Genomic DNA, 25463 nt, shown 5'->3' on the forward strand with positions numbered 1-25463 from the left:
AAATTTTTTATTGTGAACTTTATTTTGAAATACTAAAAAAATTTTATTTCCATATAAACTGAAGAAGACAACATACTTATAAGTGAAAGATATGATAGTGTAGTAATTATAATAGAATTGAAGACATATTTAATGTTTAGAAATAAATATATCAAATCGAGACTCTGTGCCAGGCTGTTTCCACTCAGGGTGCCCCAGAGGGAGGCAGGCGAGAGCCCTCCCCGCCCTGGCAGCTGACCTCCACTACCCAACCACTGCTACGCTCCAGGCCACTTTTTCCCTACACATCATAGGACACTTCCTACCCATTGTCTATAATTACCACACTACGTTTGATGGAGTTCAGACAATAGGCAACATATCATAGAGAGAAATACACACACACACACACACACACACACACACACACACACACACATATGCCTCTCGGAGTGCTCAGCAAGCTACTGAGAGTATTCTGCCCACGTGGGCAGAGCCTGGCAAGCTAACCATTTTGGCATATTTGATATGCCAAAAACGTGGCATATTTGATATGCCAGTAACTATAACGGTTCTTATTCCCCTGACCCTGAAAGAGCTCCATTCGTTGGGAAAGATGAGTAAAGAGAGGCTGCTAAAATCTCAGGGCTGGGACGAATAGAGATGTTACTGGCACCCACTCGAATAAATTGACTAACAACGGGATGACAATGATACAGTGAAATCACGTATATTCATCAAAAATCACTTCATATTTGGTTCAGAATGAACAAAATACTGCTGAACAACAAGTTGGCAAGTCATACATTTGAATATGTATTTTATAATCATAGTTCTCTCAAGTTACTTTTGTTCCTCTTTGGAAGTTCACTCTGAATAACCTATTTTGTTATAAAGAAGTTTACAATGGAAGATTGAAAATCTTTCATTTTTTTTTCTTTTGATATTTATGAGGCTCTGGAACTTTTTGTTCCTTTGCTTCCTAGTCTAAGGAATTAAAAAAAAATTAACCTCTATATTGGAAAAAGCAAGATAAATCAATTCATTATAAGGAGAAACACTGTTGACCCAAACTGACTTAGAATGCTACTCTAGCAAATAATGTAACTCTAATCTATCTATCGATCTATTGATTGACATTTATCTATCTATCTAATTATGTTCTATTTTGCTGGAATCTAAGGTTAAGAGTAAGTCAACTACGGTGTATTTTTGAATTGCTGTAGTTTATATTTTACATAACAGACAACTGTTTAACCTAGGGTGTGTTTCTTCACTGTTTCCATTGCAGAAGAGACTGATGGACTGAAACAAGTCCATGGACCTAATGTGAGAAGTCAGCATACTCTCCTCAAATAATACTTCCACTCTGATTGTTAAAAGTTCATATATTAGTAGCACTGTAGCACTGTTCTCCCATTGTTCATTGATTTGCACAAGCGGGCACCAGTAACGTCTCCACTGTAAGACTTGTTGTTAACTGTTTTTGGCATATTGAATACACCATAGGGAGCTTGCCAGCCTCTGCTGTGAGGGTAGAAAACTTTCAGTAGTAAGTCGGGCTCTCCAAGAAGGATAGAGGATTGAGTTCGTGTCGGCTGCATGCAAACCAAACACCCTACCTGCTGTGCTATCGCTCCAGCCTGCATATATTAGTTGTAAACATAATATAATCTAATAATGCTAACTTATTTGCATTTATAAACCATGCTCCTTTTGACATAACAAATTTAAAAAATTCTTACCATAGATTAATATACTTACTATGGATATGTTCCCTCCTACGGAACATATGGACATAATGGGAACATATATCTGTGAGTTTGAAAGCTCTACTACAATCCCAAGTAGGGAAATTTTAACTTTATGATGCTTGGTTCCTAGTATGATGTCTCATACAAGCTAGGTTCATAATTTATGCATGCTAATTGAATATTCTACACCCAAATAAAATTTAAACAATTGTCAGAAAAGTCTAAGTTGATTACTGATAGATTTGTATAACTTAGTATCTTTTTGTGGATTTTGAAGTTGAGAGCCAGAAAATGATGATTACTCCTAAGCAAGGCATAAACTTCAGCATGTTTGAGCACAGTAGAAGAAAAACAGATAATCCAGACTGATTTTTTTTAAAAAGCACATATGTGACAATTTGGTGGTGGTGAAAAGTCATAAATTTTATATACCAAAAGCATGAACATTAACATGTTTTATTACCACTTCACATAAATAAAAATAGATTGTATATTGCCATCATATGTAATCCTAGTCAGTTCTGGTCACTGAAGGAAGAGAATGGATGTGATGCTAAATAAAAATAAATAGTTAAAGAATGGCAGAATGTCCTGATCCCACACCAGGTTATCTTCACTGAGGCACTTTGGAGGGGGGTGGGTTGAGTTTCCCTCCCTGCCCCGAGCAGAACCCTGGCAGCTGAAAAACTCCAGTACCCAACCGCTGCCATGCTCAAGACCATTCTCCACACACTCAGACAAGCTTCACCCAAGTGGAAACTGGCAGAAAAATCCAGGTATGTGGGACCCGTGACTGAGATCTCCAAGTCCACGAAAATCGGGACTGGACCTTCTCCCACAGCTCCTCAGTTTTCCAGTAGCCTGGCAGTCACACCCAAAATCTGCCCCCAACCCTTCCAGGCATGCCATGTAATCTAACCAATGGCCAAGATCCAGAGACTATAAACTAAAGCTCTCGGAAGAGAGCAGAATTTCCTGGAGCATGCAGCCACATTCACTGCCATGCAACCTCTTATACTCTAGCCCACTTACATACCAAAAGTAGCACACATTTGTTTGTTTTCAACATATTTGCTTGTATTCTCTTATATACTGGCCTAAATGAGTCCAGAATGAAATACAACAACCTTCACACACTTCTCTCTTATTGTGGTGAGAAGGTGCTCGGTGGTGGGATTGGTGTTTGAATATTATCTGCAATTAATTATTGTGAACTACTTTATAAAAATAAGATATATAAAAATTGTAAAACAAAAAGTTAATGAACAGTTTTCCTATCTAATGCACCAGTTTGACTTGATGTAAAGTCATATTTTAGGAATCATTACAACTTTAATTTTCATCTACCTTCAGATCAAAATACTGCTTTGAAACAAATGTAAATATCATTAAGATACAGAGTATTGCTATTGTTGATATTGAGGACATTTAAGCCAAGAGGGACTGTAACTGTAAGTCAAATGGTGGACAATAATGTTTTCAGTAAGTATGATGTAATGAACTAAAAATTTTATAATGGAATATGCCACACCATTTGATAAGGAGAGGAGTGCAACCTATGGTAAGAAATGATAAATAGTGTGGTCAGGACAAGCTATCCAGATCCTGGGCAACATACTACATCCTAAAGTCTCCAAAAGGCACCACACATGACCCCTCATTGAACTATTTGCTTGACTGGCCAAAATGTTGGGAGTGACTCCCAATCGCTCTAAGCATCCTGGGGATGTTCCACCAAAACAAACAAAGTAAACAAAACCAATATCCACATCACTCATTCCTTCTAGACTAGCGTCATGTAGAGAATTTCTTCACAAATCAGCCCAATTAAAGATCACATACTTCTTTGAAGAATGTCATGGGTATCCTAATAGGGATCGCATTGAATTTATACAGTGCTTCACGAAGTATTGCCATTTTGACAATGTTAATTCTCCCAATCCATGAACAGGGGGATGTTTTTCCATTTCCTCGTGTCCTCTTTTATTTCCTGAAGTAGTGTTTTGTAGTTTTCTTTGTACAGGTCCTTTACTTCCTTAGTTAAGCTGATTCCTAGGTACTTGATTTTCTGGGGCACAATTGTGAATGGGATTGTTTTCTTCATGTCACTTTCTTCTCTTTCACTATTTGAATATAGGAAAGCCATAGACTTGTGTGTATTGATTTTATAGCCTGCAACTTTACTATATAAGCCTATTGTTTCTAGGAGTTTCTTGGTGGAACGGTGGGGTTGGGGGGTAGGAGGAATACTGGGATCCGTGGTGGTGGGAAATCGGCACTGGTGGAGGGATGGGTATTTGATCATTGTATAATTGAAACCCAAGCACAAAAAATTGTAAGTCTACAACTGTACCTCAGGATGTCTCACTAATAAAAAAAACCATCAAATACAACATAATAAATTATGTATTCTAAAAAAAAGAACACATACTTCTTGCAGCCCTTTTCTATAGCCACATCTAATTTGAACTGATGTGTAAAATATCCGTTCTTTTTACCCCACAGATTTGCAATATATAGCTCATTTAGTGTCTCTCTACAGCTTCTACAGCTTCAGGTTTTCTGGAGGTGACATAAGATACTGGTTCTCATATTCTAAGTGACCCTTGGTCTTCCGGAATATATATTTGGACCCATTAGCACTTCATGTCAGGTAAGCAGAGGCCTGTCTGTTAGGCAAGCCCAACTACGCAAAAGGATGTTGAATGCACCTCTGCTCATTTTTGTCCCAGCAAATGCTGCAATGTTGAACTGGATTCTGTCTGCAGACCAGCAGCAAGCTCTCCAGTTCTGCTTTGTTCTCCCCAGCCCCAGACACCTTGCATATTGCATACACCATGCCTCATCAGTGACCTGAACAGAAAAGACAACAACAAAAAAATTCCTTGGGTAGGTCCTGACACCTCAAAGCCAAAGCATTAGATTTAAGCACTAAACTTTTATTTCTCGGTAAGCCCAAGGTTGGAGTTTTGTTTTTTGTTTTTCATGTTCACTCCCACACTGAGCAGGAGTGGAGGCAATCATGGCAGAGAGCGTGTTGCTATCTTTGTTCTGTCTGATGTCCAACCATGATGTTCAGATTTTAAAAAAAAGGAGGAAACTAGTTCCACTGCGAAGTCAAATTGTGAACATTCAGTTTAGGCTCATCTTCTGTGTCTCCAGCTAAAAAGAAAATTAAGAGTGGGTGTTTTACAGTTCTGCTATGTTCTGATCTGCGTGTGTGGTGAAATGGTGATTGATGCATGGTGTGTGTGTGGTGGGGGGGGAGCAGTCGGAGGGGTAACACTTAATAAGGGCATATTAAGTGTTCTACGTTTCCCTCATTGGTATGAACAAGTCTGTTTTCACACTTGCATGTGTACAATAGCCTCTTAACGAATTTCTGGATTTCTCACAAGGAATGTTGGCATTGAGATGGTATCTCTGGAGGGGAAAGGAGGGTTTGGATTTCCTTTTCTACCATCTTGCTGGCATCATTCCTTTGAAAATTTCTTTGTTCCTTTAAATACAAGTTTAAATATCATGTAGGACTCCGAAAATACTTGGTACTGTTTTATTTTTTTATATCGACTTGATTGACTTTTTAAAATCTTCTAACTGGAAATAATCACTTGCAAAATTACTTTAGTATCAAGTTTTCTTTGAAACAATAAAAGCCTTATTGTAGAATTCTCCATCAACACTATTTACAGGTATTTAGAGCTTAAATAACATTGCACAAATCTGTCTCCCCTCTACAGAGTGTTAGGACCATAGAGTATATCTATGTATCTAAGTATATATGATAAATATCATGGCAACTGATGTGAAACATTCAATAGATACATAAAGAGATGATTCTTATACTTAAACACACACAAAAGTGAAACACTTTTTATTGAATGTGCCTATATATCTTTATGTCAATTTTCATCTTTGTGATATCCAAAGAGCCATTGTAAATTTTTAATATAAGAAATGATGACAAATTATTTTATTTTCCCATTTTAACCTTTTTTCTTTGAACAATTATACTGATGATCGAATAGCAGTGTGAAAAGCAGCATGTTTTCTTTAATGTTGTTGACAATAATAGAAATCCTCCTGTCATTTAATTAGAGTTAAATTATCCATACACTGGATAACAAGAACCCTCATTTCCCTTTTGTCTTGCAAGGATGATATTGAGGCCATAAAGAGTGTAGACACCCACGTCCCACCACCAATGCCATATACACTCATCTATGGGCCTGGTTCCAGACTCATAAATAAATCTCGAGAGACGAACTAGCTGGCAAAATTTCTTGGGTACCCAGTTCCTGCTGAGTGTTTGGGGGGGGGGGGGGAATTTCATGAGGAGGGTGGGCAAATCTCCTGCCCTACCAACTCCCCAGCAGCCGCTCTCATGCCCAAAGCTGACACCACTCCTCTCATCAGACATCCCAGTTAAATATTCTTGATTTTCAGGAGCGACATCACCAAACCCTATAATACTGACATCCTAGTAGTAGCACATCAGACTGGATGGGGTGTAATATCAACCAATCTTGACTCACAAAAACATTAACTCAGAAGGTTTAACTTGCATTGACAGCTTGGGAAACCCCCCTCCCCCCACCCCAGAAAATATCTCATGGTGAGATGCAACAATTTTCACAAGTTTTCTTCTACGGAAACATTTTTTCCATCGTTCTGTTTAGCCATTTAGTGATGACAAGAAATCTAAAATAAATTATTCTGGGCCTTCTATGGGGGCAGGTTTGAGGAGTGCTTGGGAAAATTGAGACAAAGATGGAGGGAAGGTGAGAGTGGAGGTGGGACTGATATAGTAAATGGAATATTAAATGCTTATAACAAATGATCATGACTGACTTTGTAAACCATGGTAGTTAAATAAAGTGTGAAAAATGCCTTTCATGCATCCAAAATCAGTTCAATCTGCTGTACCACATGTTTTCCAGAACATTGTTGGATATAGCTCTAGAGGCCCCTAAGAATAGTCAGGGTACCTGGACCCTGTATTCATAGCCTCTTTTGTCACAGAATTGCTAGGAGTGACCTCACATGTCCCCCCCAAAAAGCAAAGAGAAAATTAATATCAACAACCCAAAAAACAAAACAAAATACAATGTCTAAATGAAATGATTGACATTTCCTCAGCATAAATATAGAAAAGGGATAATGATAAAAATCAGATATTTTCACTGGAAGAATCTCCTACTTCACATAATCACATCCATTCAACAAAATAGACACAGCCCTTGCTTTTCCCCTGCCATAGCATTTTGATGATTTCTCATATAATTTTTTATAATCTTATAAACTTGGGGACCACTGAGTGAAATTTATTCTATTTCAAATTAAGGACCTTTATGCAAGATCTTTAAATATACAAGGTCTTAAAAGTTATTGGTAACTTTAAAGTAAAACATTGACAACAGTCTTCTAAAATTCTGACCTTTTCTACACTGTTAAAACAGCTTACTTTAGCTAAAATTATTGAGCACAAGTTTTCTCCAGACTGCCTAGGCTAAATCTGTACTTAAATTCTTTAAGAATATAATACAGTCTTCAGATGTTTTGTGGAATGATGGGAAAAATTTTAAATGTCAAAGTTAGAAAAAGTGCCAAGTAGAGAAGAAATGATTTCAATTTGTCCTGGATCATTTTGGGAAGTTTTGCAAATGCTTAACTGTTGGCAGGCAGATTGTTATGCATTAATCAAGCTCCCCAAAAATCTAAAGAGAAAAATCTGTAATGGATTTGGCTAACTATAACATCACAGGCTTATGTGATAGTCACACAGTGCTATACACAAATATGCTCACATCTAGCAAGGGCCTATTTTTATACAGGTAATTGTTTTGATATTAGTAATCAAGAAATATATGGTTTACCCACATTAACTCCAAATTATTTGAAAGATACATATGTGTATATTCATATATAGAAAGTTGAAACTACATGTTCAGATATTTACAAATACATGAATATAATTAGAGGATTAATCTAATTTAAGGATAATTAGACCTGCACCAAAATAAATAATACATAGGAAAGTGGCAGAGATCTCATTAGTTATGCCAGAAATGATGAAATCAATTAAAAATCTACTCTACTAAATATCAAGGAAGAAATTAAACCCTATTATTTCTAAACAAAAGTCAAAAAGAGAACAAAATATACCTTCAATGAAAATACACTTTACGCAACTCAAAGGAGGCTATTATAATGGCTCAACCATTTTAACAATATTGCAATCAATTTTTAATTTTTTAACAAAACAGTTTCATATAGGTCATATGAGTAAGGACACACAGGAAGAGAGAAAGTACTGTATTCAAGGGAGAACACAGACTTCTCTCGGGGGCTAGAAGCCTCCCAAGCTGGGATGTGGGTGACTCCAGAACAGACATGTGTGCCCAATCAATATTTTAAATGAAAATTATAAATAGGCACATACAAGGAAAGAAGCTGTTGACCTAAAACGGGCAATGCTTGAGCGGGCAACAGTAATGTCTCACAACAAATTGTGAGACTTATTGTTACTGTTTTTGGCATATTGAATACATCACGGGGAGCTTGCCAGGCTTTGCCGTGCAGACGAGATACTCTTGGTAGCTTGCTAGGCTCTCTGAGAGGGGTGGAGGAATCGAACCCATGTCGGCCGCGTGCAAGGCAAGCGCCTTACCCCCTGAGCTATAGCTCCAGCCATTCTATATAAAAGGAAAACTAATTCTTAAACTAGTGCAAGAAACTTCAGTACTGTCTATCTCTATTTTATACAATTAAAAAACTTTGTGAAAAATCTATGATGTTAGTTATCAACAGTATTGTTTTATGGATTGTTAGATTACATTGTTCTGGGAGAACAGAATAATTAACTTTCATTATATGAGAAGGGAAATGTATTAATTTTGAAAATGTCTTAGGGTTGTTTCTTTCAATGTCAGCATAAATCAAATAGAATTCTTCTTCAGAAGATACACATTGTTCCTTTTCTCTGAGAAGAGAACCAGAGGAAATAAACAGAATATGATATGACAGATTTATGATAGGTATGAGAAGCACTTCCTCTCTGAAAATTAGTACTTATTTTTCACAGATGGACAGACCAATGATAGGTTTAATTCTACTTTTGTTTTTAAACAAAAATCTAATTTTCTACACAAACATAACATACATAGGTCCTGTGGAGTCAATTTCTACTAAAACTCATCCAGTTTAATATTTATCCTTTTATATCAGGAGAATAAATTATCAAGAGATAAAGGTCCAAAATAGTGAATAATGATTGCAAGTCTAATATTTCTTAATTATAGGTATGCTACAGTGGTATTATAATTAGAGGCTGTCACCAGTTCTAAAATATATCAGATTTTATCATTCAGTTTTGAAAATCAATGCATGGGTTCTATAAAAAAACAAACAAAAAACATAAAAAATGAAGATTCCTGATCTTTCCTTTTTTAAATCATACTTCTTGGTAGCTACATATTTTCTACCAAATATTTTCTCCAAATAAAGGCACATCTTATACAAGAGAAGAAGTTGTTGACCTAAAAAGGATAATCTAAGTTATTATAGTTATTTGCCTTTGTCATTATTATATAGTGAATCACATATTTGATCTTACAATATGTAGAAAAGAACACTAATTCTTTAATGCAAGAAACTTTTGTACCATCTATAATTTATACAATTAAAAAGCTTTATGAAAATATATGATGTTAGTCATCAACAGTATGGTTGATGTTTCATTCTTTTTATTTACTGATTATCACCAAATAGCAATAGGGATGTTTTGTTTGAAACAATGTAGGCTCAACTGGAATTCTAAAACTAATGCACTGACTTCACTAAGATGACAGTGACAAAAAATACTTTATGATTAAATTTTATTTACCTAAAATATAAAACAAAACACTTCAAATTTAAACTGAGCCATTAGTGCAATACTGATACAAAATAGATCACTCTAAAATACATGAAAATCTATTTTAAAGTTCAATAAAAGCACATTAGGAAGTATACAATAACTATTAAAACTTTAAATATTAGTAGTAACCCTCATTAACAACAGACAAATAGATAATGAAATTGTGCATATATCATACACACAATCTTTTTACACCTGTGAGAAAAGATGCACTTTTTCAGTTTGCTTGAAACAAGGATGGGGCTAAAAGGTATTAAACAAAATTAATAAGAAGGAAAAATACAAGAAAGAATGATCTCACTCACATATAATGGAAACAAGGGAGCTGGCATTGTCAAATGAAATCAGACTCTAAGGAGAAAAATTGAGATCACAAAAGTGAGGTGTGGGAAGGACCCTATAAACTCTGGTAGAGGGCTAGTAGTACTTCGGAGGTGGGTTGGATGTGATAACATCATAGCCTCAAAACTTATTTCACATCTATGAACAAAGATTGACTCAAAAAAATATTAACCAATGGCAAAAATGGTGAAGTTTTTTCTTTCTCATGTGATAGCTGTTTGGGATCTGTATGTAAGCATGACAGATGGCCAGAGAATAAGGGTACAAAAAGTGTCTTTAGTTCAGTTACAGCCCACTCCATTCCTAAACTTTTTTTCTGGTAGACTAGAAAACATGTTAATAATTCTACTAGGTTTTATTCAGTCCTGGTTTGTTTACGCCCCTCCACCCCCAGCCCAGTCCTTGCCCAAGCTAGGTATCAAACCCAGGGTTTCGCAATAGCAAGGCATGTTGCTGTATTCACAACCCCTCACTGGATCCAGAATTCTCCTTATAGCAACTCCTATTTGTTCCCAGAGCTAGTAGGTCATGAAGAACCACTATGTATGGAGAATATACAAACACTAGGAATGATACCTCTTGCCAGAAGTCTAGATATTCAACTAGACTATGTTAACCAGTACATACTCGAGAATTTGTGAGGAAAAATGTTACTAAGAGTTAACGACAGTTTTGCTTTCACAAACTACAGATATAAACTTCACCTTTTCAGAGGATTTCAAATGACCCTTATTTGGAGATACACTTTTTCTAAAGAGAATCTGTAATTCTAAGTCTATATATTATTGCAGAAGTTCAAATGAATGCTTTCGTGATATTCTACCCCTTTTCAGGAAAAAAAATCGCTCAACTTACCCCTGGAAATCTATATTTTGAAAGGAAGCAATGGCAATGCAAGCCACCATCCTCTACTCCTTCCTGCAACAACTGCATAGAAACTACGATCTCATTGGATGATTGCAGTACCCCCAAATGGTGGATAGAATCAACTGTTTGGGAAGCACTGTCACGCAAAGAATTGTATGTGAGAGGGAATAGAACTTGATGCTACAGTTAGAAAGCCACAGAATCCCAGAAAACATCTTGGGGAGGGAGAAATGAAAATAATGCCCTCAAAAGTGTGATCATGGGGGTTGGAGCGATAGTACAGAGGGTAGGCCATTTGCCTTTCACGTGGACAACCCAGGTTTGAATCCCAGCATCCCATATGGTCCTCCAAGCACTGCCAGGAGTAATTCCTGAGTACAAAGCCAGGAATAATTCCTGTGCATTGCTGGGTGACCCAAAAAGAAAAAAAAAAACAAACATGATCATGGTACCCAAATACCAAATGTGAATATGGCTAGCAAAATTAATCAGAATGACTGATAATTTAGCGGCATCTTTAAAAATTTCATTTTTTTGAAACAAATACTTGATGCTACAGTTAGAAAGCCACAGAATCCCAGAAAACATCTTGGGGGGGAGAAATGAAAATAATGCCCTCAAAAGTGGCATCATGGGGGCTGGAGTGATAGTACAGAGGATAGGGTGTTTGCCTTTCATGTGGCAAACTGTAACCATGTCATATACTTCAATGCTAGAATTAACTGGGTTCATTCCAATTTACTTGGAAGGCATAAGTATCTTTTCATTACTTCTCTTCATTGATAGAAACAGAATAAATTGTAAGGATTTTAATGACCTTTTTAGTCCAGACCCTTCTGTCTCCCTCGAAGGAGAAGCTGATTAAAAAGCCATGCACTGCAATTTCTGTTTATTAACCTCTTATTTTCAAGGCACATTGAGAAGAATTTGCCTTGAAAATAATTGGAAAGCCATGCCTGAATTTCTGCCATTACTAAAGCTCTAACATTATATAAGCAAACATGGATGTGAACAAAAAAACAAAACAAAACATGAAACAGTGATTAAAAGACAGAAACCTGTTCTGTGAACCAAAAATACCATTTAGGAGTAAAAGGATTCGGCACATTGCAAAGCTTGAGTTTACTCAAATGCCTACATTTATCCAAACTTCAGTTTAACAATGCATAGCATGCAGACAAAACTCATTACCCTGACTATCAGACAGAAACACTGTGAGGGTCAAAAAGACAGAGAATGAGATCGCTTTGGGGAACTCTACTTAGAAATTTGCAGGTCTCTAAGGAAAGTAAGCTTGCGACCTTAGACCGGCAATGCTAAGTGCATAGTATATGATACATTACATACTATCATGTCATTCTGCATATTATTATTATAACATCTCCATGGACTTATTGCAGTGGAACACAAAATTGGCAGTGTGCTTTATCGTTGTATGATGTAGCTCTCTCACTTTGTCTAATAGTGAATTTGAATTCACTGACCATGAATTCTTGGCATCTTGGTGATTAAGACATATGTTTCTATAAGTGTCTGAATTAAGGTAGCTGAAAAGGCTCTCGAATGTGAATGTACAGTGGGGTTGATACTATTATCTAGCAGCATAAAAAGAACTCTCAACAGTCACATACTTACCTGGAAGAGAGTATCGAGAATCCATTCAAATTTATTTAAAAATGAGAAATAATATTAAGTAAACCTTAAGTAACAATTTCCTTCATATCTTATAAAACACATTTACTCTCAGAGGGAAGAATTTTAATAAAGTACACTAATTAGAATACAGCATTTGGGTACAAATACAAACACATTTTCAGATATATTAGTAAGAACCATGTCATATAATAGATCTATTGTAATGATCAAGCTAGTGCTCTGTGATGTATTGCCTACATAATACAAATATGTTCAGGATGCCATTAGTACCACAAACGTATTGCAACACCCTGCTTAGAACAGCATTCAAGCTGAGGAGTCTGTTAGTAAATAGATTCCACTTCTGCACATAAATCTTGGTACTTAATTGAAATCATCAGTTTAGCAATGCCCATTCACATCCAAGTTATTATCTGTATCAGCTGTGGTCTGCCTTGCCATTTTTTCATTCTATCCAGATAATTTCATAGCTGAAATCATTTGGCAAAAGAGATGCCAGAGAAAATAGAGCATAAGGAAGTCTTAAAATTATAACCTACAACTCAGCAATTGTTCGATAAAGGTCCTAGTCTTAATTCTGGAGTAAATTTAAGACAGTAAATTATGTCTTGAACTAAGATACGGGCAGATATTATCACAGATTATCATGGCAAATGTATACCACTAAAGATCTATATAAATCAGATCCTCTGAAGTATTTTAATGGAATCAATTATTACATAAAGAGTAAAGTGAAAGTAAATTATAACAACATTAGATTCTTGGACTTGCCCTATAAATGGAGGCTATAAGTTCACAGTTTTTGTATTTAAAGAACACACAAATATGGCTCCATTTATAAAATTTGGAAACTACAAAACCTTTGTCAGCTTTGTCTTAGTTTTTATAAAATTTCGTAAGTTTTATATCTAAACATAAAATTTTTCTAACAGAGAGTTGAAAATTTTTTTGTAGTGTGAGTCTTTCACTGTAAATATGGAAGATAGATGGTAATATTCACTTAAAATAATGTAAAAAAAGAGTAGATACACTGTTCATTAGTGTTATGTTGGAATTAATTCATGAGAAAGCATTAATAGTACTATAAATCATAGGACCTCACTTAATTGAAAAAATAAAAATATAAATTAAAATTTAAAAGCAGTTGCTTTTGCTTAACAAATATAAGCATTTTTAAATTATATTTTGTTTCAATTTTGTTCCCAAGAGACAATTGATTTTAATTAAACTGAACATTCTTTACTGTATTTTTCTAGTGAGGAAATAAGAATCCAGAAATAGAGAAGATGGAACAAGGGATAGGGAAAATGGGGAATAAGGGAAGACCAGTATCAGAAAAAGAGACAGATTGAGAAATACCTACCTCTGTATAGACCACAGGAGGGGATGAGAGCAGGAGTGGGGGCAAAATTCATAAAAGTTAAAATTTTAGAACAAGCTCAGAAATTTTAAAGAATATCTCTTACCCTGAAAAACTCTTTAGTCGAGCCAGAATCTAATGTTCCATAAGCAATTTCTGTTTGCTTAGAAAGATCCTCAGCACTTTCGATGGGAGACACCATCCTCTCTACAGTCAGGAAGGCAGCTAAGTTAGCCGTGTAGGAGGAGATTATGATCAGGGTAAAGAACCACCATACACCTCCAACAATGCGCCCAGAGAGGGATCTAATAACAAGTATGAAATGGATTTGTAAAGTGAAATGAATGACCTAATAGAAAAACAAGTTAACAGTACTATGCAAATATTGACTTCTATGGGAATATTTAACACAAAACATTTTGACATATCTGCTAGTTCATAAATTAGAAATTTTGTACCATTCTGGGTATGGAGCACACTTAATTATAACTGATAACATACCCAGAAGTCAAAAGATCAGGTACCTGTGATTGTTTCAGAATTTTAATTCACAAATCATTTATATATGGCATGATATTCCATTAACAAGACAATTTCAAGAAATATGCAGCAAATAATTCATCCAGTATACAACTACCTTATCCAATGGTAATATAGGATGACCAAAAGAACATAAAATCATCAACAAAACTCAGAAAGATGTTGACAAAAACAAGAAAATATTTAAAAAATTGTTTGCATCAGAGATGTAGCTTAAGCATTGAAGATATCCTCCCTACTTGAGTCAATGAAGTGAAACAATTTCACTAGTTGTGTGTGTATGTGTGTGTGTGTGTGTGTAAAAGTAAATATTTATAAAAGGTGCAGGAGAAGAGAAAATATAACATTACGAAGGTGTGACACAAACTATATTTCTTAATGATTAAAAAAAATACGTGTTGGAGCTTGAACTGCTATGGCCTTGTTTCTTTGCCTTCTGCTTAATAAAAAATAAAGAAAACAAATGAGAAAGACTTAAATTTCTGAAATAATCTAAAACAACATCTTCCTAACAAAAGTTTATTGTACCATACTTTTTATAAACTTGATTCCCAGTAACTTACTTTAAATAATATGCAGGTAAATATACACATAGATACAGAAATATTTAGTGTTATTTTTAAAAACTTAATGTATAATGTAGACATTTGAATAATTAAAAAGCAAGATAACGTCTTTCATTTTTTAATGATTTTGCTATATCTAACAATTAGACTTTTTAGACTGAACAGGTTGTACATCTAAAAATTTAAAACACAAAAATTAATCATTTTATTGCCTAACTTAGTTTTGTTTATGGTATGAAAAATATTTTCTACAGGCATTCTATCAAATTACTGGTAAAATCTATAAAGTAAATGATTTAATCAGTTTAGAGAAAAGGTAGAAGATAATATAAAAGCAATTATTTATAATTAAAATAATATTTGTTCCTAAATTAAAGAGAGGAAAGAGAGAGAGAGAAAGAGAGAGAGGAGAAACAAAAATAAAATTAAAAGGATTCATCATGGTCTCTAGGAAATGCGAAACATTAAATAAATCATAAGGTTAGAAAAAGTTAAATGCTTCTCACCAATATTCTGAATAAGATATTATATACATTAAAGTTTAGAAAATCATGTATATAAAGCTACTCTTAAAGTGTTTATTCTTTATACAAATCAACGTAAAGCATAATTATTTAACGTACTCCCTGTTTTTAAGAAGGGTTTCAATACTTGACTCTTAAAATTCCTCCAAACAAAAACTGATTACACAGTAATTTTTTTTGACACTATACATTGCATGTTAATTGGTCATAAGGTTGAAATTCATTTTATAGGTCATTCTTTTCCAGTTGTAAAATAAACAGTTAAAAGTATTAGTTGTTCTTTATTGAAGTGCTTAAATTAGATTTAATGAGATTAAAGGTACTAATTTATTTAAATTATCTGAACCCCCCACCAAAAAAAACACTGCACGTATCCATCATTAAAATTAGAATAATCTTAGTTATGTATTATTTATTTGTGTTTTTAAAGCATCACTAATGTTGTTGAAAGTTTCTGGAAAATTAACTACAGGCTTAACTACAGGGGCTAAAGCAGTAGTACTGCAGCTAGGTGTTTGCCTTGCACACAGCAAACCCATGTTCAATTCCTTGGACACCACATGGTCTGCAAAGCTTGTCAGGAGTAATCCCTGACACATGGAGATAGGAGTAAGCTCTGAGCACCTCCAGGTGTCATTCCAAAACCAAAAACTAAGTTTTTAAAATTATAAATGAAGTATAAATGAATAAAAATAAACATAACAATAGACAAATCATCAGTTTAGTTCAACAGTCATTTATATTGACATTTAACTATGTTCCACTAATATTAGCAATATAGTTCTACATAATATTTTTCTTGGAAATAGAAAAATTTTAGAAATTATTTAAATTTAATAAACTTTTAAATAATCTAAATTTAAATTATTGATATTTTAAAATTTTAAATTATTTAAAGAGCACCTTTCGAGGTAGAGAGTAATATAACTGGTTGGGCACTTGTCTGGCATGTGACCAACCTGAATTTGATCCCTGCTGTCTTATATTGTCCCTTGAGCACCGTCAGGAGTGGCTTTTAAGTGAAGAGCCAAAAGTAAGCCTGAGCATCACAGGGTGTGATGCTCAAAAGAATCAATGAATAAATAAATAAAATAGAGTATCTCTAAAGTGATCTGTGCATTTCAAAAATTCATTGTATTCAATTACTTATTCATTTACTCAACTATTCTACTTTACTTTTCTAAACTGGAGTAACTATTATTTCATTCTTTCATAATGATAAATTGTTGCCTCATATTTAAAAAAATTCATTAAAATTTTCAGACTATAGCACTGTAGCACTGTCCTACCATTGTTCATCAATTTGCTCGAGCAGGCACCAGTAATGTCTCAGAATAAATTGTGAGACTTGGCGTTACTGTTTTTGTAATATCAAATACGTAATGGGGACTTTGCCAGACTTTGCCATGTGGGCAAGATACTCTCGGTCGCTTGCTGGACTCTCAGAGAGGGGTGGAGGAATCAAACTCGGTTCAGCCACGTGCAAAGCAAATGTCTTACCCGCTGTGCTATTGCTCCAGCCCAGACTATAGAGTAGATTCCATAAAAAACACAGATACCTTATTTTCTTTAAATAAATGAATTTGGTTCTTCTATATCTTTGAGCAGTATAAAAGTGGGGCTCCGAAATAGTACAGCAGTTATGGCAATCTCTTGGTACAGCATTTTTCTCTGAGTATTGCTGCATGAAGACCAAGAGATCCGAAAGCATTGCCAAGTGTGATCTTGGAGGCCCCTCAGATATGTTGGGGTGACAAGGGTACCCTAATATCACAGCAGCATTATATCTCGGAGCCCAGATATAGACCTCGCAGGCCCAATTGCCTGACACTTGCCAGTGCCTCACCCTTGTCTGCAAAAACCACAAATTAACAACAAACCTAAAATCTATTTTACTAGGAAATACTTTATATTCCATTTTGCATAGTAAGTCATGACCCTGGATAAAATCAAACGCCCAGAGAACAGGTCATCTTAGAATTTAAGATTGTGGAAATTTAGAATTTGTCTGTGTTATAGACTTGATATCACAGACTATTCTATGTGCAAATTTGCTCTTGAAAATGCCCTTAAGTTTTTTGTGCACTTGGTAAGCACGGGTTAATAAAATACATCACTTCGAGGCCACAAAGCACCAAGAACAGGGAAAAGAAAACCGAGCATACATCTAGGGGAATACAGATCAATATTCCATAATTCATAAGGGACTCCCATATACTGTTTCTTACTTATTCAGGGCTTACGCACCCATATGATAATTACATATTTAAGAAAATCCCTACTAATAATTACAGCCCTATATCTTAAGGTTTGGTTAACATTGTATCTACTTCAGTAGACTTCTACTCAAGATGAAGAATTTCATTCTTATTTTGAAATGTCTCTACAGCAAGAGGCTAGGGCTTACACTATTTATATACACCAGGTCTAAATCTATAACTATAACCCATATTTTTTATGAGATTGTCTAAACTATATTTTAATATTCAGTTCTACACAATAACCTGATAGGATTGGTGGAACTATTCTGTTTAGATCCATATACTTAAAAAAATCATGATCTAGTATCACAGAAGCAAGCCATTGGTAATTCCTCCTTATATGATGTATTAACTTTATTGAATCTGGGTGGAGCAAATAGAAAAATATGCAAGTATTGTGTTTTTTATGTAGTTTTAAAAAATTATCTCCCAATGTATGCAAGAAACTGACAATTAATAATATGGTATTGAAAAGCCACTATCTTCACTAGCTACTAAAATATTCTTTAAAATTCAAGGAAACTACTTCATACAAACAATATATATTGCCATATAAATAGTATTTAGTCTTAAATGTAAAAGCAGTAACAATATTAAAAAGTCTTATCAGCACTATGCTCTGACCAACTAGTTAACCAGCACAGAAAAGTATGTTTTATATGAAAAGTCATGTTTGGCTTTCTTCTTCTTCAAGCATGTCTATAACAAGAAAAGTGCAATGTGTGTCTCTGATACAGTCATTGTAAGAAGGCATTTTAATTGAGGAACTGACATATGATGAGAATAGAGATGTATGAATTTGTTCTATGATATATTATCATTTTATATGACATAAGCATTTTTGAATCAACCATCATGATTACACAAAAGTGTATTACTAGATATATGGTTTATATCCCATTATATACCCCTTTATAGTTCAGCAACATTACATTACTTCTTTTTGATAATTTCTCCCACATCATTTTCCATGAGACAACAATGAGAAAATAAAAGAGATGAGGTGTGTGCCAATGAAGTTTTGTAAGCAAGTTGCTGTTTTTATTGTTAATATGAAATGTTGCCCATTTTCCCATATACAGGTCTGTGGAATGATTCACAGATGACTGTAAAATGAGAATATGCAGCAAAAACACGGTACCCCTCCAAGAAGGCATGGAATGATAGGAACCTTATGCATTTTATAGCCTCTCCATGGTGTGTACAATTTCACCAGGTAAATATATGACCAATATTCAAAGAACATTGCTCAAATATTTCACAGTCTTATGCTGATTATAAAAAAATCTGTCCTTAAGCATCTTAAACTGCCAGGACAGGAGATCAGCAGCTGGTAAATTCTTTAGAGTGAATTTATAAACACCATGAACGTCTACTGGAGACCTAAAATGCACAAAGTTGAAGCAGGCGAGTAACCAACCTTGGCGAAATATCGCATCCTTGCTGCATAAAGGCACCCAAGGAAAACCAGAGACTATTAAAAATCCCAAATTCATTAGTTGATTCACTAGTTTGTGTTTCTCTTCCATCTTCAAACTCCTCAGTGTGCCACTCGTAGGGGCTAAATCTGCTGACCAGGAATAAAACTACACTGACCCCAATGTAGGCAAAAACAATGCACATCCAGATCTCATAGGCTAAAGGATCAAGAAATGAAAACACTCCTGGTTTGGACTTCTGAGGCTTCTTGATCATGATAGATATCCCGAGGCTCATAAAGGGCTTTGAGAAGTCGATCACTTCTTCTCTCACAAGGGTAATCGTTAACGGAGCAATTGCAATATCAGCTTTCTGTGAGGGAAATAAAGCAAAGTAATAGTACTTGGAGTTATGGTTAGTAAAGAATCATGGTTTTGTCATCAGTTCAAGAGGAAAGGGAAGGAAATTAGGAAAACCTGTCATAATTACGCCCCTGGTAGACAAAATGCTAGTAAAGTAAAAACAAAAATTAATTTTCCTTTAAAAGTCCCCTTTGTACATAAACACGTAGTACAATTATATGACTTGATTATGAACATTACCTAAATGCATCATTTCTACTTCTAGATTTCTTTTACAGATTTTAAAAATTTGCATATTTATTTCATATAAATGAAATTCCTGTCTCAATTTATTTGCATATTCTCTTCTGACTTCGGCCTTAATCTTCAATGTCCATAAGTAAATAAGGTGATAGTTTCAAAGCAATATGTGAAATAAACAGGTTCGAACATAAGTACTTTAAAAGAAGAGATAGTATCTGTAAAAAACATGAATTTTTCCTAGGAGAAGAAATATACTTACCCCATATACAAGTTCTCCAACCATCCCATTCCAAATTTTCGTGTCTGCATCCCTGGCCCCATACTTGCCATCCCCAACAATCGTCAATTTGTACTTGAATCCACAATGTTTGGCAATTTCTGCAGCTAAATCAACACAGTAACCCTCATAGCGCTCATTGCCTTCAAGCATTTCATGATTTTTCTTCATCATTACATATGGCGATTCCTGTACCAAAAAAAATTGTGCAGTAAGTTGATTAAATGGTTATGTTACTCTCATGGATTTAAGTATCCTGGTTAATCACTAACTGATATTGAGAGACAGTCAATATACATAGTGAACATATTAGTAGGAAAATGAGTTATGATATTTCTGACACTATATCATCAAATGTCTAGCATTATATTTCAGGAGCATGGCTTATACCTTGGTAGACAAGAGTAAAAATGAGAATCAATAGCAGAAAGTGTTGGAAAGTCCCTTTCTCAGTCTATAATTCCTAAAAAGGAACATTGTTCAGCACTGTTTTTATTAATGTCTGGATTCACCATCCACTTATTTTAGGTTAACTATATAACTCCAAGAACTAGGATTCACCCAAAAAACCCTATGTCATCGCTGCATCCAGAATAAGATCTTGTGGAAATCAGGGTGATGACCAGTGACACAGACTGAACCATTGCCATTGTGATGTACTGAGTCTGTCCTCTCAGACTCCAGGCCTCATTTCATCTATGAGATATAATATCATAGAATGATACTACAAGGATAACCAGAGAGTAGCTTTCCCCTGTAAATATAGAAAGAAGAAGCATAAAAAAATTATTCAGCACAGCCCAAATTTCTCTGAGGCTATTTGGGATCAAAGTGAGATAGCCTAAAATATCTAACTTGCACTAACTAAATACAAATCCCAATATCTTCCAATGCCTTTAAAATCTGAATCCCTTATCCACATACTTATATTTTCTTCTGAATTTTGTGGCAATAATGAATACTACAGACTTGTTCACTACCTCACCATTTAGCAAAAGAAACAAAACACAATCATTTTGTCAGATTTGTGAACCAAATTTCCTCTTTAATTTTACATTTTGCTCTGGGATCCACATCTCCCTTAGAGTCATCCCAAACATAGCTGTTCAAAATCTAGATCGATGTTTCCTCACTCATTCAGAACATTTAGTATCAGCTAAATATCAACCATCTGTGAAAGGTAAGTGGGAATGGAGACCATTCTTGTTTAGGTCTTCACTTTTACTGTGAAAAGAAGTTGACATAATGAAGCTAACAAGGTAAAGATGATGTCTACTCAGACATAGGGAGGAGTGGAAAGGAATATTCTTTAAGACCTTCCCTTATGATTCATTTGAGTTTGAAGGAGTTTGTGAATATCATCATTTGTCAAGCTTAATTTCAGTCTTGAAGAGAGCTGTGGATATTCTTTTAAATTTTTAATGCTTTAGCTAGACTGTGTGCATTCCTTTTGAGAGAGTAAATATTTGGAAAGGAAAACTGTACAAAAGCAGCACTATGTAAGTTACTGTAATAAAAAATAAATAGTTCCTCTGATGGTAAAATATGTTTCATAAGAAAAATTAAAGTAAATATAGACATATGTAGCAGATTACCAAAATTGTAGTGACAACAACAGTCTTATTTTCAAGCCCAGAGGTATCATTGCCAGAAGGGAGCTCAGTCAGGGTCACGACCATTTTGTCCATTTCACTCCAGTATCCAATCTGCAAATGTTTATAGAAAAGAGACACATGAATAAATGACCATTTTATTAGGAAAGCATTTCATAAACTTCAAACCAACATCTCATTTAAAATTACACCTTCATTAACTGGACTTCTTTTAAACAGATATATGTCTTTCGCATCTAAACATTTTAATAGAAGAAACTAAAACACAAAATGACAAAAAACAATTCTTAAAAATAATCTGTCTCATCATATTCACTTTCATATATATATATATTTTTTTTCTTTTTGCCTTTTGGACCAAACCTGGCAGCACTCTGGAATTACTCTTGACTTTGTGTTCAAGGATCATTCCTGGCAGTCTTCATATGCAATGTCAGAGATTTGGACCAGAATATCTGCATGCAAGGCACAACCATATCTACTTTGTTATCTCCCAGCCTTCATGTTCACTTTCAAAGGTCTCAAAGGGTAATTTGGGCATCATCACACAGAAATAAAAATAAAAGCCAAAAAAAAACGACATTTTGGCCATAACAGTTAAAAGAAAGACCGAGTTCAACAGCTACAAACTTTCTTTGCATCGTGATTTAGCTCTTGAAAATTAAACTTTTGAGATGATAGTTTTCTTTTCACTAATATCTTTCTGTATGTTAGTCTAAATAATGGCAACTCCATTTAGAAGTTCTTGAACAGTGTTACTAAAAATGAATATATTTAATTCAGGGGAAAATATCCAAACACAGATCTTCTGAAAGTTGCTGATCTCTACCTGTGAGAATCTTCAACTCTGTGATTTAGGAGGTGGGCTTAATTGCCTCCTCACATAGAAAAAAACTGCCTTTAAATCACTAAAGAGTTACCTTCCGTGGTCCATTGGTTTTGAGTTCCATAATGTTAATTGTATAGTTGATTCTTTTTCCATTCTGGTCAAACTTGATATTTCCTGAAAGACCTTCAACCTGAACCTAATGAAGAAATAGTAAAAGTATGCAGTTACCAATCTATTTCGACTGAAAAAGCAAATAGTATAGGTTATTCTCATTAAGGATCAAGTCAAGAAACTATTATTATGAGAGTTTCGTTTAATTCTTCAGCCTATCTTGCTTAATTTTGCAATATTCCCTTTATAGAAAACATAAGGAATAAAACAAGGATCGTTAATTCAGCAGGAACAACAACAACAACAAAAGAACACCTTGGGCAGTGTTCATTGGCATGGAAATCCTTTGGGGGGCGCTTACCTGTTTGAGGGCCCTTTCTATTTCTACCCCTTGTCCCCAGGGCACCGCGGGGTTTGCCAAACAGTCTCCTGCATTGCCCCTTCGGGAAATTTCAATCCTCTGCTTCCGGAGGTTGCGGAAAGCTTCAGTCATCACTTGAACCGCATCATAAGTCAGAGCAGAAGTATACTGAAAAGAAGAATGGACATCTTGTAAAACTGGAAGAAAACTCAAACTATTACTGACACAGCCAATCATGACTGCCGTTGTTCCAGCCAGCAATTCTACTTCAAAGCCTCAGGATTTAGACAACTTTCCTGCCTCCAGGAACCTAGGAATCTAAAGAGTCAGAATAACTGTGACTGTGAAATGAGCTATCGATTCTAAACATTCTCTATGAGGTTAGTTAGCCCTCAGCTATTCCCAGTGAGAACTTTTCATATCATTGTGCTGTTATTTTTTTTCTATTAGATAACAGAATTTAAAGCATCACTTTGGGGCTTGATCTGCTTATTTACAAAATGCTAATTAACAATTAAATATTCCTCTATTGTCTAAGAAGGACTTCACATGGAAAAATTCAATGAATAATGATTCTGTTAAGATCCTTAGTCTCTAATTCAGATGCGAGTAAAATTGAAGGGTTAAAAATGATTTGAGGGGCTGGAGTGATAGCACAGCGGGTAGGGCGTTTGCCTTGCACCCAACCAGGATGGCCGATAGAGGTTCGATTCCCAGCATCCCATATGGTGTCCCGCGCCCCCCTCCGGTCCCCCCAGTACCGCCAGGAGTAAGCCCTGAGCATCGCGGGTGTGTCCCAAAAAGAAAAAAAAATGATCTGAGGGGGCTGGAGCTATAGTACAGTGGGTAGGGCTTTTGCCTTGCACATGGCCTACCCGGGGTTGAATTCCAAACATCCCATATGGTCCCCTGAACACCGACAGGAATAATTCCTGAGTGCAAAGTCAGGAGTAACCCCGTGCTTTGCCCGGTGTGACTCAAAATGAAAAAAAAAAATGATTTGAGACAAGAGAGAATAAAAAGCATAATGTCTCATACTATTATACAGTTAAGTGAGAAAAAATATGTAATGTGAATTATGCCATCTGTATATTCAGATTTTTAAGTTTCTATTTTTGGGGAAGGGTGTTTGGGATCACACTGGATGATGCACAGGACTTATCCCTGGTGCTTTACTCTTGGACTACTCCTGGTCGTGCTCAGAGAACCATAGTCTAATAAGTTAGCTGGGAACTGAACCAGGGTTGGGTGCTTACAGGGAAAGCACATTCACTGCTGTAGTAAGTATCCATTTATTTAAGTAAAAAGTGGCAATGAATCTTTATATGAATTTGTTTAGTTAAATTGCTTTCTTTTTATCATATAAATGAATCAAGTTTGGCAGCATAGTTTGTAGAAAAAATTAAAAGAAAATTATCATGAGATTGTATGTATTGTGATGGAGTGCTGTTATTTTTAGTTAGATATATTAATATTTGTCTCTAAGTGCTCTTATTGATATGTTTTCTCAAGTGCTACTAGTTAAGCAGTTTAATTGCAAGCTTAGATTTATTTTTACATTTCTAGATATTCATTAATAAATGCACTGAAATTTCTACAAATACTTCATCTTGACAGGTATAAGTACAACCCATTGCCATTTATTTTCGTAAATATGCAATTTCTAACTTCAAATTATAAATGAAAGAAATTAGAAAACTAATGTTAAAGCTCTGTTAATTTGGGGAAGCCTATTCTAATAAAATACTCTCTAATACAGAATTTTTCCATGCGAAATATTTATTTTGCATTACTTATAATATACAATAATTGGATAGTCTAAATTTCTGAGAGTTAAGGTATGTTTAAAATACTTTTCTGTCTTAAGGAAGAATTGGGCAACATTAAAAAGAGAGAAGTTAATTGAGAATATTATCACGTAGGAATATTTTTAATAAATAATGTTAACTAAATCAAGTTGAAAATGTCATTATAACTAAATTTTACAATATATTTCAATGAAAAATAAGGAATTAAAGATTATTGTATTCAGCCAACATGAAAGTAAAAGTGGATATACTAATAAGGAAGAAATATAATGATATTTCTTTAAAAATTATTCTATAATATCCATGCAGCTGTTTTAAAAAGCTATATCATATCACAAATTATTTTAAATACACGTTCACATGAGAAAAGAAATCTTTAAAATTAAAAAAATTTCACAGTGAAATATATCTGCCTTATTTAGGTGTTAGCTTCTATTATGAAAACACTGATTGCTTTTGCTTTCTTATTTAAATTTACTGCCCAAGTAATTCTTACAATAAATTCCAGGTCATCGAATAGAAGTTAAATTAAATAAATTGGTTATTAATAAAGAAATTATTTTAATTTCATAATAATGGAAAACTTAGCTATAACAATAGCTAAAAGCCAAAATATTCTTCTGTCAGCTTGCTCCTCTTACTCTGAGAAATCTATAAATCCATCTGTTAAATG

The 25463-nt window shown here is 34.7% G+C and overlaps 1 protein-coding gene across 3 annotated transcripts in view; it reads right to left on the reverse strand.

Moving 5' to 3' along the window:
* GRIA2 (glutamate ionotropic receptor AMPA type subunit 2) overlaps positions 1-25463 on the reverse strand; it is a 135294-nt gene that overhangs the window by 5461 nt on the left and 104370 nt on the right. For all 3 annotated transcript variants that reach the window (XM_056119182.1, XM_056119183.1, XM_056119181.1), the window contains exons 7-12: positions 22983-23150; positions 22602-22706; positions 21664-21774; positions 20051-20257; positions 19188-19558; positions 13983-14181 (exon numbers count right to left, since the gene is read on the reverse strand). In XM_056119182.1, the coding sequence (XP_055975157.1) occupies positions 13983-14181; positions 19188-19558; positions 20051-20257; positions 21664-21774; positions 22602-22706; positions 22983-23150 (1161 nt within the window). The remainder of the gene's footprint in view (positions 1-13982; positions 14182-19187; positions 19559-20050; positions 20258-21663; positions 21775-22601; positions 22707-22982; positions 23151-25463) is intronic.

Source organism: Sorex fumeus, unplaced genomic scaffold, assembly GCF_029834395.1.
Source record: "Sorex fumeus unplaced genomic scaffold, SorFum_2.1 ptg000039l, whole genome shotgun sequence".
Lineage (NCBI taxonomy): Eukaryota > Metazoa > Chordata > Mammalia > Eulipotyphla > Soricidae > Sorex > Sorex fumeus.